The sequence below is a fragment of the Centruroides vittatus genome, unplaced genomic scaffold, assembly GCF_030686945.1.
Source record: "Centruroides vittatus isolate TY-2023 unplaced genomic scaffold, ASM3068694v2 contig_564, whole genome shotgun sequence".
Classification (NCBI taxonomy): domain Eukaryota; kingdom Metazoa; phylum Arthropoda; class Arachnida; order Scorpiones; family Buthidae; genus Centruroides; species Centruroides vittatus.
Window position 1 is genome coordinate 950968 of NW_027122335.1, and position 16004 is coordinate 966971.

General features: G+C 35.2%; 1 protein-coding gene across 1 annotated transcript in view; it reads left to right on the forward strand.

The window, feature by feature from the left end:
• The window catches only part of LOC136978947 (pseudouridylate synthase RPUSD2-like), a 48723-nt gene that overhangs the window by 21030 nt on the left and 11689 nt on the right, over positions 1 to 16004 (forward strand). The window contains exons 7-8 of the mRNA XM_067274792.1: positions 4645 to 4786; positions 14379 to 14512. Of these exons, the coding sequence (XP_067130893.1) occupies positions 4645 to 4786; positions 14379 to 14512 (276 nt within the window). The remainder of the gene's footprint in view (positions 1 to 4644; positions 4787 to 14378; positions 14513 to 16004) is intronic.

Sequence of the window (16004 nt, forward strand, 5' to 3'; positions counted from 1 at the left end):
TGAGGTTAACAACACCAATAAAGAATAAAGGAGAGTTCGAGTGAGGACCTGAAAGTGAACGGACGTGTTTTTATGGTCTCCAATTTTCTTTTGTCTTGCTAACCCTACACTCGACCCCACGACTACGACTGCAAAATAATACGACAATTTATAAGAGTCGACAGGATTACCTTATCCAGCAATGAGTAAATCTAGAGACAAATCCATCCCAGAAACAGGTAGTTCTACCTCTCCTCCTAAACTAAATCTTATTCCGTTTAACCCACGTGGAAAGCTAAGTCTAACTTCGTGGATGAGACTGTTTGAGAAGCAAGCGGCGAGACAAAGGATTGACGAACAAGAGCTCCACTTTTACATACCAGAGTATTTACAGCATGAAGCTTTCGACTATTTTTGTGAAAATTTAGTAGAGGAAACGGATTGGAACAAAATTAAACAAAAATTACTCGAGTACTTTCCACAGGAAGAAGAAGATTACTTCACCGATTTTGTAAATCGACAACACCAGCGAGATGAAGACGTCTTAACTTACTATAGGGAAAAAACCTCCTTGGCGGAAAAAGCTAAGTTAAACATGCAACAGACCATTACAGGTCTCAATGCCGGCATAAATGCGGAAATTAGAAAATATATGATAGCCGCACCGCCAGCCACCGCTGTCGAATGGCTTCAGAAGGCTACTAAGTTAATAAAAATTCAAGAAGAAGCAGATCATCCGCCGAAGACCCAGAAAGAAAATCATCCGGCAACTAAACCGAATCGAGAAAATTACACAGGATCCCAACACTTTGCCAAAAACCAGATACTGTCATGGCCGCACACAAAGAAAACGACGCCATCTTGGATTCCACCACGGGGTCAACCCCAGTACAGAAATTTGGTACATCACATGAGCAGACCGCCATCCCCTTGCCGTTTTTGCTATCAGCAGGGATTACCAGCACAGCACTGGAGAAGAGACTGTCCCCAAAGATATTCAGCTCCTATTCACAGAGACGTCCACAAGGTATCTGAAGCAAATGAGGCAGAACCAACTTCACCATCTTGACTACTACTAACTGTTTCAATGGAGAACAAGACGATGCCTGCGCTCATCGATACAGGAAGTTCCATCAGCCTTATATCCCAAAAACTATTAGATACTTTATCCAAATACTTTCAATACCAATCGGATGTGAAGATTATCACTACAGCTGCAGGATCTACCACAAGCATGGCTAATGTATCAATCCCTCTTAAGATTGGAAACCTGACAAAAAACATTACTTTACATGTAGTATCCAGGTATTTCCCTTATTTAATTTTATCTTATCCAGACATTAGAAAATTTAGTCTTGTCATAGATTCTAGTCTTAATCAGATCTCCCAAAATCAGACTATCCTAGCATTAGATCCTAATACTTTTGAAGTACGTTCAAATCACTCTAGTTCCACAAATAGTTACTATAGTAGAGACATTAATCATTTTTGTAATAGAATAAGTAAAAATAGTAATAGCTTATATAAGATAGATCAGAAGGAGACCCCTCAGGCTCCTAACCTTGTCTTCCCACCTCCTTTGGCTCAAAATGCAGCAGGAACTTGTAGGGGTAGGAATAGTTCTACTTCCTTAAAGGAATCTCTGTTAAATATTTTTAACATTAGGGATGTTGTTAACCCTAATCTGAAGGATGATCAGAAGCAGAAGCTAAAGAGCATTGTTTTAGGATTTCGGGAAGTTTTTTCTGCTGAGAAGTTTTCAGTGCCAGCCCTAAAAATAGCTTCCCCTAGAATATTACTTAAAGACGAAAGACCCATAACTTTAAAACCTTACAGAGCATCTTACCGTGATAGGGAAGAGATTGATAGACAGGTGGAACTATTGCTAAAGTCGGGATTGATTGAACCATCGTCGTCCCCTTACGCTGCCCCAGTCACATTAGCCAAGAAAAGAGATGAGGGAAAAACTAGATTATGTATGGACTATAGGAAATTAAACGAGAGGATTAAAGTTAACAATGAACCTATTCCCAGAATAGATGAGCTACTGGATAGACTTATAGGTGCGAAAATATTTTCTACGGTAGATATTCTGTCAGCCTATTGGCAGGTTCCTCTCCATTCTGAAGACAAAGAACTAACTGCCTTTGTAACGAATTCTGGTCATTTCCAGTGGAATCGTTTACCATTTGGCCTAAAGACTTCACCCCAGATTTTTCAGCTAGTTCTAAAAAATATCCTAAATAAATATAGATTTCCTTTTCTCATCAATTATTTTGATGACTTGTTAATTTTTAGTCAGAACGTGGACGAACACCTAAAACATTTAACACAAGTATTTGAATTATGTTCAAGGGAGGGTCTCTACTTAAATCTTAAAAAATGTCAGTTTGTTAGATCTGAAATTAATTATCTTGGGTTCAACATCAAACCAGAAAGTTACTCCCCCTCATTACCAAATATAGAAACAATACAAAAGTTAAAATGTCCAACCAATATCAAACAATTACAGGGCTTTTTAGGGTCCATAAACCATTACCATCGATTTATTCCAAATTATGCAAATTTAAGAGCTCCTCTAAATAAGCTCCTAAAGAAAAATCAAAACTGGGTTTGGACGACTAAATGTCAAGAATCTTTTGAGAAATTAAAAAGAGCACTTATCTCCAGACCCATCTTAAACATGTATAACCCTTTGCTTCCTACACATCTTTATACAGATGCTAGCGGAGATGGTATAGGGAGTATCTTGAAACAGGAACACCCTGTTAAAGGATTACTTCCTATTGCCTATTTCTCCAGGTCCTTACGTGAATATGAAAAAAGCTACACCATTAGTGAGAGAGAATGCCTTGCAATTGTAGCATCTATTGAAAAGTTTCACTTTTATCTTCATGATATCTATTTCACCATACACACTGATCATCAGGCTTTACAGTGGCTGAAAGGTATAAAAAACCCATCTGGAAGGTTATTTAGATGGTCTTTGAAACTAAGCATGTATCAGTATGATATTAAACATCAGAAGGGAAGCCAGAATGTAGAAGCTGATTATTTATCCAGAGCCCCCGTGAGCCATTTTGTTACCACTGAGGAAGTCCTTTCCAACCAGGATACCTCATTACTCACCTCACCCAAATTCTTCCGAGATCGTGAAGATGTAATCTGTATCAGAAAGAAGGGATTTACAAAGAAAGTCATACCTCCATCGCTTCAATACAAGGTGCTATCCAGGGCACATGCACACTATGGTCACCCAGGTATAACACAGATGCTGAAACTAATTAGTCCACGTTACTATTGGCCGAATGTCATCAACGATGTTGTAGAGTTTGTTAAACATTGTGATGCTTGTCAGAAAGCAAAGACATACAACCATAAAAGGTTTGGCTTGTTAGGTGATTTACCTTCATCAAAAGCTCCATTTGACATGTTATCTATGGACACTGTCTCTGGAATGCAAAGATACGGATCTACTAAAGGCTACCTTCATGTTGCCATCGATCACTTTTCTAGGTTTGCTTGGTGTTTTCCATCCAAATCTACTTCTATAAACGCCTACATAGATTGTCTAGGCAAAATATTACAGACAGGCAGCCCGAAACGTCTACTAACAGATAGAGCACCTTCATTTACCTCCTCTAGATTCAGAAGATATTTAGAAAAGAATGGAATCAAACAACATCTAACAAGTACTCAGCGACCTCAGCACAACGGGATAGTTGAGAGACTAAACGCCACACTTGTCTCTAGACTAAGAATAAAATATTCAGAGAATCCAAAACGATCCTGGACTCAAATGTTACGTGACGTTGTGAAAGAATACAATCAAACGCCTCATACTATAACAGGATTCCCTCCAATGTTTTTAATGTACGGAGAAATCCCCGATTCACCTGACAACTTGAATTATCCCCCTCTCAGTGAAGCACGTAAGATTGCCACTGAAAGAACCGAAATAGCTCATGAAAGAAACAGAGATAAATATAATAGTCAACACCAAACTCCAAACTTCAAAGTAGGAGACCAAATACTACTACAAACCTTTTTCCATCCCGACCAAGGAAAACTTGCTCCAAAGTATCATGGACCTTTCACCATATTAAAGATAGTATCTCCTTGTAACGTAGAAATAGACAGACCTGTCCAATCATTAAATAAATTAACTGATATTGTAAATGTAGATAAAATTATACCGTATTATAATCCAACCAACTTTAGAGTTCAAGCCGATAAATTGTATAACACCCAGCCCAACCTCCCTGAGGCTCCATGATGTCGCCTTTTCAGGAGGGGGGCATTTAACATATTTTAAATTTTGTATATATTTTTGTATATTTTTCTGTAATTTACTTTGTTAATCTCGCCCCTTTTGGAATGAGGTTAACAACACCAATAAAGAATAAAGGAGAGTTCGAGTGAGGACCTGAAAGTGAACGGACGTGTTTTTATGGTCTCCAATTTTCTTTTGTCTTGCTAACCCTACACTCGACCCCACGACTACGACTGCAAAATAATACGACATATATATATAGAATTTTGGGTTTTTATATTTATTTTCTACATAAAACATTCGAAAAATTTATTTTAGTTCTTTTATCTTATAACATTTTAAATTTATATATAACTAAGCATTAAATATGTGTTACAAATTTTTTTCTGCAGCTATCCATCGATTAGATCGTTTAACATCTGGATTATTAATATTTGGATTGAATCAAGCAAGTGCAAAAAATATAATAAATCAGATGAGAGACAGACAAGTTCAAAAGGAATATCTTTGTCGAGTAGAAGGAAATTTTATGGAGTAAGTTCTTAAAATATTGCTAAAATGAAATTGCACTTAAAACATAATAGATATAATATTTATAAACACATTTAATTAAACCTTTAACTTCCAGTAACCAAAATTTTTAATGTAAAAATTTTCTGACAAACTTTTGACCTTAATCAAGGTCTGCCTCAGGACATCAATGATATTCCAAAATTGGAATGTGCAGAACAAAAATTTTTTCAATATATTTTTAAATAATTAGAATAAAAACATAATGTTGTAAAACAACAACAAATTAATCAGTGATAAATATAAAATTAAACAAGATATAAATATAAAGAATAAAAATAAACATGATGATTATTAATTTATGTTGGCCATTCCTGATTAAAAGTTATTATGTTGGCCATTCATAAAAGCATTGCCAAACATATGAGACACATTTTCTGTCTTTAAAGGGCTCTGTGTGTGGCCCTTTGCTATGGAACGTTGTATTTGATGATTTCCTCAACCAAAATTTTGGGCAACATGACATGGTGGCCTACGCGGATGATGTCCTGGTGCTGCTGGGTGGACGTTCTCGGGCAGAACTAGAGCGCAATGGAAACCACATATTGAAACAAGTCCTCGATTGGGGAACTAAGAATAAACTAACATTTAATGCTGCCAAGACCTGTGGCATCGTATTTAATAAACCAAGGCAGCCCAATCTGTACCGAAGAGTGCCAACTGTCAAGATGGGCGATCATTCTGTTCGCATAAAGAAAACTATTAAGTACTTGGGAGTTGTCTTGGACTTTCGCTTATTATGGAATACCCATACCCAGTATATTACAGATCGCACCGGGAAGATCTTCAATGCTCTGGCAGGCATGGCAAGGAAGCGTTGGGGCCTGGCAGCCGAAGCCCTTGACGCAATATATAATCAGATTTTCCTGCCGATCACTACATATGCATGTGGAAGCTGGGGGCATGACATCACCAAATCCCATATAAAAAGGAAATTTATCACTGCCCAACGTAGAGCTCTTCTTCAAATTACCAAGGCGTATTGCACCACCCCCAGCGCTTCTTTACAAGTTTTGGCAAAAAAGGCACCCATCAATAAAGTGATAGCCCTCAACTCTAAATTGTGGCACATAAAATGGGGTCGAGATATCTATACTGATAATCACTGTATTAAACATGAAGACTTGGAGACCAATGTGAGCTTTGCCAATTCGAGGCACCCAGCCACTCCTTGCAATATCCGTTTCGACACCTCTGACCAGACTGACCTCCATATTTTCACCGACGGATCTAAAACCGGCTCGAACGTGGGCTGTGGCTTTGCTGTTTTCAATAATGACGAAGAAATTGCTACGGGCCATTTCAAGCTTGGGGAGCACTGTTCCGTCTTCCAGGCAGAGCTTCTTGCCATTAGAAAAGCCATCGACTGGTCAAATGATAACTACACTACTAAGGAAATCACTATTATTACAGACAGCGCTTCTGCAGTGGCACTCCTTCAGGCCAAGACTTATCATCCCATTGCCACTGGCATTCACGAAACTGTTATCCACTCTCCCAACCATTTTCACATCAGCTGGACCAGAGCTCACCAGGGCACCCACGGTAATGAGAGGGCGGATGCCATTGCTAAACAAGCTTCCACTGACCACTCCCTGCCCTTCTCTTACAATAAAATTAACATCAGGGCCATCAAGGGCATCCTTTGGCAGGATCTCCTTGCCTCCTGGCAGGACGAATGGAATCATAACGACTCCATCACCTTTAACTTTATTCCAAATATAAAGGAATTCCTGACTCTTAAGTGGTACACTCCCAACCACTATCTTTCTCAGTTTCTGACCAACCATGGTAGGTTCTTTACCTACCTGGCTAGGTTTAAAGGAACAACTAACCCTTCTTGCACCATCTGTGGAACCTCTGATGGCAGCACCCACTACACCCTGCAGTGCCCGCTTCTGGAGTTGGAACGACTCCACCTCAAGACGACCATCGAGACCCACAACGACAACTGGCCCCCTCAACATCTGGACAGTCTTCTTAAATATAAAGACACCTACAGTGCCTTTTTCCACCTTATTTCTGTGTATTTTAAAAGAACATCGGTACCTGCCTACTGAATTCTTGGCAACGGTTAGCGGCGACTCTCATTCTACTCCTCAGCATGTTCTTCTGGCCTCTGCTTGTGTATTGCACAATTCATTGTAGATTTTGTAAATATTTGTAAATATTGCAGTTTATTTCTCTTTATTTTTTTTTCATATGTATCTGTATTGTTTTTTTTAATTGTATTTTATTCCATTTTTTTTTATTATTATTGTTATTATTATTTCCATTATTATTGTTTTTTTTTGTTTTTATTTACACTGTATACGGTATTTTAATTTGCCGTATCTACGTTCCTATGTATTGTAATCTACACTCTCATTTTATGTACTTATTATTTGTCGCGCTTGCACCCGGTTATGTTATACTACGGTATCGGGAATGTACCTTTTTGGTATCTTAATCAATAAATAACTAACTAACTAACTAACTAACCATTGCCAGTCAGGTTGGCCTTCCAAGGCTTCTAAGGCTGTGATGTGATCAGTTTGAAATGATTGTGTAATTAACATGGCATTTTGGAAATTGGCTTGCATATCTGTCTCAGTGGCATAAGTGGATAAAGCAGTGGTATGCTTTTTATTCAAAATGTAACAATGTTCCTGCAACCTTTTGTGTGTGGAGTGCTTAGTGGACTCAATGTATACCATATCTCTTTGGAGTCTGTTGTTTCTGGAACATTGTACACCCCTGAGGCCCTACATTTATTGGCCTTGTCCTTTCCATTCTGTAGTAATTTATACACCATGGGAACTCTCTTGTATGGATATTGTCACCATGGGAACTCTCTCCATATTGTCAGCAGTTTCTTTGTATAAGGTATGTAAATACTAGTCATACTCTATCACCGTGCACCTGGAGTTAGGGTTCCATGTTTGATCTTCATTGGAAACTCCTTGGTTGTTGGAATTGTTGCATAAGGAATGTTAGTTGGAGTAGGCACAAGCTAAATTACATATTAAGTCCCTTTTATAACCATGCTTTATAGCTATGTCCTCCAGATGTTTTAGCTCTTTTAAGTGTCTTCCCAATTTGTATGGTGTATAAAGACCCATCTTGTCAATGCATGGAAGGCAGCCACCCTGTATGAAAAGGGATCAGTTGAGTTTTTCAGAATAAATAAAGGTAAATAGCCAGGTTTGTAATAGATGCCAGTTTCTATGCGGCCCTTGTTGAAATGAATGGCAATATCTATGTGAGTGCTAGTATTATTTATCTTATCTAATTTAAGCGTTAGTGGGGGATATATATGGGTTATCATTTATGCATTGTAATAAACAGTCTACAACTGGCTCAGTTCCCCAAAGAACAAACAGGTTGTAAATGTATCTCTTGTATACAACAATGTTTGGTATGAATTCAGGTCTGACTTTTTCTTCCAACAGATGCACAACCAACTTGCATAGCTGCCTGTGGGCACTCCCTGTTTTTGTAAATATGTACTATTATTAAATTGGAGTACAGAGGTATAACACATCAGGTGTGCAAGTTTTAAGATTTGTTTTCGGTGAGCAGGTAAATCACTTTCTATAGCAAAAGATCTCTAAGAGTACAGAAGCATGGTTGCAGCTTTACCAAGGAATAAAAAGGAAATGAAATCAAAAATATTGTAGTATGCACTCTATCTGTTAAATTTACCTGCTGTAAGATATCTATCAGATTGGTGCAGTTCTTCTAACCTTTCAAATGTTCTGATGCTAGGTTGTGTACAGCATTTTCTAATAGTTGAGTAGGTAATCTTGCTTTATCTACTATGGGTTTAAGTGAATGCATTGGTTTGTGTTTTTGTCAATGCAAATAATTTGGGGGTGTATGGTGAGGCAACAATCACCCTGTTCAATTTCAACTTCTTGGCCAAGAATGTATTTGTAAAATGTGTGACCAAGCTTGTAACTTGTCTACATAACCATCATCCACAGGTTCACAGTCTGTATCAATGATGTATTGATGCATGAGAGATCTGTAAGTATCTTTTTTTAGTAGAATGAGAGCTCTGCTTTTATTTGCTTTCAACGTGATAACATGTTCATCAGCCACCAAACTGTGCCAAAATATGCTATCTTGGGTCTTGTTATTCATGGAACAAATTTTGAAGGAAGCTTTCCATCTATAGTATTCTTTGTGAACATCTTTGATATCGACAATGAGTTTTTCAATATTAGGCATCACACATTCTGGATGTGGCTTAGTAGAACCAGGAGCATGCATTGGACCATATGCCATGGTCTGTGTGAGGTAATTTGGGGTGAAATGTCTCAGGAACTTAACAGCATAACATATGCCTCTTCCTAATTCAGTTTTTTTTTTGTAATATCCAATTTAATTTATTCAGATATTTTTTCAGCAGCTTTTGTGCAAGTATTTCTTGAAAAATTATAATTTTCCTATTTACCATATATAGTAAACCTGGGTCTTGTTCATATAGAACATCTTCCAGCTTAATCAATTTTTCGAGCTTAGAATTCATATTTTTATGATGTTTCAACAGCTTTCTTTTTTGTCTTTAAAGATGGAAAAAGCATCTCATATGCTTGGCAATGCTTTTACAAAAAACCAGGAATTGCTGACATAAATTAATAATAGTTATTATTATTTTGAGTTATTTTATTTCTTATATTTATATCTTGTTTAATTTTATATTTACCACTGATTAATTTATTGTTGTTTTACAACATTATGTATTTATTCTAATTATTTAAAAAATATATTGAAAAAATTTTTGTTCTGCGTATTCCAATTTTGGAATATCGTTGATGACCTGAGGCAGACCTTGGTTAAGGTCAAAAAGTCTGTCAGAAATATTTTACATTAAAAATTTTGGTTACTGGAAGTTAAAGGCTTAGTTAAATGTGTTTATTAATTAATTCCAGTACTGAGAAGATAATTTTATTGCTATAATATTTATTTTTCATTAATATCTAGACACCCCTTCACTAATAGCTAGCCTAGTTTTATCTGAGAAACATATATGATGATATTTATAGTTGTGTAGCAAGTTATTTGTGTAGACAGTCTATCGACATTGATAATCTTGTTTGTTTAAATCAAAATCAAAAAATTAACCATTTACATTACAAGTTCCTCTTAAAATTATGTTGATTGGCCATACCAAACATAGTACAGTGAAACCTTGCTTAATGAGCATAATTCATTCCAGAATCTTACATGTACACTCGTTAAGCAAAACAATTTTTCCCATATAAATTAATGTAAAATACAATAATGCATTTCATGCCAAAAAAAAAACTCATATTTTAGGTATAATGTTTATTCAAAGAAAATTATACGACATACATTGTTAAGGAGCATGAATCATCTTCATCTGTTCTTCTAGTGCTGGATGAACCAACCTAGAATGCAAATTTGCAGAAAACAAAACAATCGAAAAAATCTCTCACATAAACAGCCAAACAATATGCCAAATTTTTTGGCTATAATTAAATATTAGAAATTAATTAATTTGACTAGAGGTAGGCAGTTATGCTTCCATCTCGTATTAAATTTAATAATCATAAATAAATAATTTTTAATTTAGACATTTCTAAAATTTAATTCGGAATTGGTCATTAAATTTAGTACAAGATGGCAGCATAACTGCCTACCTCTAGTCAAATTAATCAATTACTAATATTTAATTATTGCCTTTACATAGCTGAAGAATTTGAAATATCATTTGGCATATTTATTATATAATGGGCTATGGTTGTTGATGTTTATATGTAAATGTCTGAACATGAGTTTGGAAAAATGTGTGATCCCAAGCAACACTAAGATGCTTGCGAAACGAGTGCTAAACACAGACTGATGGAGCATGCACACAATCCTGGACTTCCTCTCTCCTCATCACTTGTTATGCAAATTACTCATTATGTGAGGTGCACGTTAAGTGAGGTTCCACTGTACCAAGTCTCATCTGATTCAAAGAAGCCAGCAAAGCATTCAAGTTAGCCTTAAGCAGAGGTACTCTACTCACTCACTGAGTACCAGAGGCTAAGCTTTCATTGATCATGGATCTGATATGGCAATCAGAGCTGTTTTGCATCAAGAACTCAATGGTATTGAACAACTCTCTGCTTTTTGCCATCTGCTCTGCTATTAAACATTTTTGACACCTGTTGGAAGGGAGGTCATTTGTCATCTACATAGATGACTCTTAATGATCTACATAGCCCCTCACCTATGTCATTCTTCAAGGTTTGGCCAAAGCATCTCCTGACAGTTCTGACTTTTGGACTATATGTTGTAATTTTCAACTGAAATATGCCACATATCTGTCAGATAAAATGTTCTAGTAGACTATCTATCATACATCAACACCATCAGCATACCATCCGTCAACAAACAGATTGTGGCAGAATAGTCTTGAAGAGAATAATCTGTTTTCAATAATAATCATTGAGTTTCAGAAAATAACTGAGAAAAATGTGAATTCCATTCAGGGGCGGATCTAGTTTTTTGGGGCCGGGGCTTATTGAAGTCCAATGAGGTCCCATTTTTTGTTGATACAAATAATACTATAAATTACATTATTATTATTATATTATTAATATTAACTATTTTTTACTATACAATAAGTGCTCATTGTTAATGAAAAAGTATTAAAAATTTATGAAACTAATTCAGTTTTTGTGGGCCCTTGACACTAGGGGGCCCAGGGCTTAAGCCCTATTAGTACATATGTAGATCCACCCCTGATTTCATTCATAATTCCAATAGGAATGGAATTGGATAACTTGAATTACTAAGGAAATGTCTTAATCTACTGCCACTGATTACTGTAATCAGTACACTCAAGCCTGTTTTTGTGCGATTTTTTATATGTGCAATGTGTTTTGTGCAATTATTTTTGTGCAGTATACCAATTTGATTAAAATTCATATACCCCGCACAAAAAATCGCACAAATAAAAAATCACACAAAAAAAGACCGCACAAAAACAGGTTTGAGTGTATCAGTTTTCATTATTATTGAACTAAAGTCAATAGAGGCTCTGCTTGGGAGTGACAAGTCATTTGTTTTGTCTGTCAATCTAAAAGATAATTTCTTACAAAAAATCTCAAGTTGTGCTACTGAACAGTGAAATTTGACAGTGAAATTTGATACATACAATATACTCCCTTGTAATTTGGAGTTTTTATTACAGTTTGATTTTAAACTATTGATGGTTTTGAAAAGAGTCATGAATAGATATCTACCTGAACATCTTTAGCAAAAACAACATATAATTTATATATAGTATCATAGTATCCCTAAGTATTATATAATATTCATAATATAAATCATTCTTTTTACTATTGCCGTAAAGTAACTATTTTGTTATGGGAGTTCTGCAGATGTCAGATATCTTAGCACTTGCCTTAACATCACTTCTTTAATAATTTTGTAAAGGAATGTATCTTTTTTTTATTGAATTGCTTACAACCTGTTAAATTTATGAATAACTTCAAACTTTACAACAATAACTGTTAAAGAGTAGTATACATCCTATCTGATCTGTCCTAGGAAAAACAATTGTAATGAGAGATCAAGTGACCAAATTGATAAAAACCCATGTCACAAGGACACAGGGCATCCTTTTTGTGTAGTTATGAAAGAGCCAGGCTGTCTTGTTCAGTTTTCTTTCTGGCCTGATGCATGTTTTTCTTGATTGTTGTGCTCTCCATTATCACCAACTCTTTTATCATTGCTGAAAATCCTTCAAGGTATATCTCTCTTCCTCTTTATAGATTGTCTTTGAGAAATTTTACAGCATATTGCTTTTATATGCAGAGTCTCATTCTTTTAGATCAGGAGTGTCCAACCTTTTTGTTTCTCCAGGCCAGACTGGAAGATGTTATGGAGTTTTGGGTAGTTTCACTTTCAATTTTTACTTAGAAATAGATAAATTAATTTATTATAAAGGAGACATACAAAAATTTATTTAAAAAACACAAATATTTGTTTTATTTGGGTCTCTAATTAATAAAAAATGACAAAACACCATTTTAAAGTGCATTTTTATTCGACTAATATATTTATAAATAATATGTAGCACAAAAAGTAGCCAATGCGTCAAATGATATTTTTTATGCCAAACTAAAAAAAGGCCAAATCTTGCAATGCTGGAAATAATACTAAATAAAGCTGGAGTTGGGACTCAAAAGACTATAGACCCATATGCAAGGAAAGGAGAGAAAGGACAAAAGATAAAGAACTAAGGAAGGTTGGAAAATTAAGGGTCAATATTTGCATGACAGAAGGTCTATTTAACCTTTCTCACTACTTTTAAGCTTTTGGCCTTTCTCTCCTTTCCTCAAATTTGGGTCTATAATCCTTTGAGTCACAACTCCAACTTTATTTAGTATTCCTTTCTCATTCACACATTTCCAAGTATTTGAAAATACTGTATTTCCTTTCCGCTCAAAAATAAAATATGTATAAAGGTTTGCGGCTTTGTGAAACTTCTTTTTTGAGTTTATGCTGTTGAAATAAATAAATAAATAAATTTGTTGGTATTGTTTACACATTTATTGGGCCGCATTTGAAGTTGCCGCGGGCAGCGGGTTGGACACTCTGTTCTAGATGATGACTGACTCAGTTGTCATCTAGAAAAATGAGACTTCCTTTCATACTTTTTGCTGGGATCTAGAAGAGCATCAGTGATTATTTGTGCAAAATTATACTGTTAAACACAACAGATATTGTAAGGATGTCTTTCTCAGTAAGCAATTTTACTATGTAAGAACGCATTCTTCTTTGTCCAGAACTCACTCGTGCACATACGTGGTCCCTTTTGTTTAAACTATCCAGTTATCCTCTTTCAATTGAAATATTAAAATTTTTTTCAAGATTATCTTTTTGCTTCAATATATAGTTGTGACTTAGCTCACATGACCTCACATTGATGAAATAAATTAAATTTGAAAAAATGTCTTTAATGACTCATTTATATGTATATTTCTTTAAAAAATAAAAGTATTAGATTAAAATATAAACACACAACTCAAAACTCTAATGAATGGTTTCTACATATGCTCCATCAGTATCTTTGCAAAATTTTGAATCTGTCAGTTGCATGGAAAAAAGATTTCTAAATATTTCAGAGATTATTTTGTAAACTGCTCCTTGTGATATTTCAGATCTTACAAACCTCACTAATAATATTAAATTCTATTCTTTTAAGATCATAACTAAGATCATGAATATTCTGGAATAATGTAAATCTGAAAATAAAATTAATTAAAAAGTTAAAAAGCAGTTTAAACGGGAATTTAATTCTTGAATTTTGTAGAGAAATATACATATAATTGAGTTATCAACATATTTCTTTCTAATTTAATATGTTCTAGAAAAAGAGATGGTTACTTTAGGGACATCCTGTATTTATATAGAGATATTTTTAGTCACTTCTATCATGGGTACCGTGAGTTTTCATTATATATGTTATTGATTATGTCTGAATATTGTTGATTATTCTGTTAAAAATATGTTGATTTTTATATTAATTTAAAATATACTCTTTTATTTTAAGAGGAGAAACAATATGTAAAGAACCAATATTAATGTATCGAAATGCTGGAATATGTCTTGTAGATCCTAATGGAAAGAAATGTTTAACGAAATTCATAAAACTCAGTTTCAATGGAAAATCAAGTGTTGTTTTATGTAAGTTTACAACTTTTGCAAATAGGATATGTTTTAATGATTATATTTTTTAAAAGTATTGAAAAATAATTATAATGTGAGAAATAATCAATTTTAATTAATGTGTTTCTTCTTATACACACTGCATATATTATCGTATTTTGACGAGTATAAGTCGCTATCAAGTATAAGACGCACCCCTATTTTAAGACAAAAAATTTAGAAAAAAACTTTTTTAATGGGATTGTCTAAAGGTGCATTTTATTCATCATAGTAGACAAGAAATTCTTCAACTGAATCACTGGTATCTAAATTACCGGTACACCCATTAGGAAACATATCTATGACGTCATTAATGACTGATTCAGCATCCCTTTCTTCTTGAATTTCCAAAGTATTGACTGAATTGAATCATCATCATCAGAATCTTCATAGATTGCCTCATTTTCTGTACCATCCAGAGCATTAGATATTTCGGTTTTCTTGAATGACTTGATAATTATCTCCGTTTTAATACCTTCCCAAGTACGCAGCACCCAATCGCACACTTGTGCAATGCTGGCTCGTTTTATTCTCCCTGTTGGTGTTAAACTTTTATTTGCAGCAGTCATCATCCACTTGTTCCATTCATCACGAATTGCTTGCTTGAATGGCTTATTTATTGACACATCTAAAGGTTGCAGCTGTGATGTAAGCCCTCCTGGAATTACAGCTAAATGTGTCTTCAATTCTGCAGCTACTTGTTTTATGTTCTGTGTCAGTGTCCCCTAAATTCATCCAGTACCAAAAGTGACTCTCTCCTTAGAAGCCCCCCTTGTCTCTTCATCCAAATATTGTCAAACCATATTTTCATGCCCTCTTCATCCATCCAACCTTTGGGATGACAATGAACTAATACTCCATGTGGCAGTTTTTCCTTTGGCATTGTCTTTTTCTTAAATATTAACATGGGCTTGAGTTTTGTTCCATCAGCCAAGCAACTTAGTATTGCAGTAAAATGATTCTTTTCATTTCCAGTTGTCTTGACAGTAATAGTTTTGGAACCTTTTATGTCAACAGTTCTGTTCGATGGACAGTCGAATGTCATTGGTGTCTCATCTATGTTTCCTATTTGATTCAGTGGAAACTGCAACTTCTTCCTCAACTCAATAACAAATTTGTGAAAGTCCATAGTCTTTGCTTCATATGATTCAGGCATCTTCTGAGCCAGTCTGGTTTGGGTTCTCATTGCCAGACCCTGTCTTCTCATAAACCAAAACACCCAGTATAGAGTGCCAGTAAAATCGGCGATACCCTTTTCCGCTGCTTTTTTTCCACGCCTCAAAGAGAATCATCTTTGTTAAAATGGCCACTCCGCTGCTATGTTGTTCTGTGATCCATAATTTATCTTCTTCTTATAATTGTGGCCACTTTGGGTGCAGTCCTCTGCAAGCTCTCTTCTTTCTTGGCAGTGTCTTCAAAAAATCCTCCTGTTTTTGCCAATCCCGGACTAGCTTTTCATTTGGCCCATATG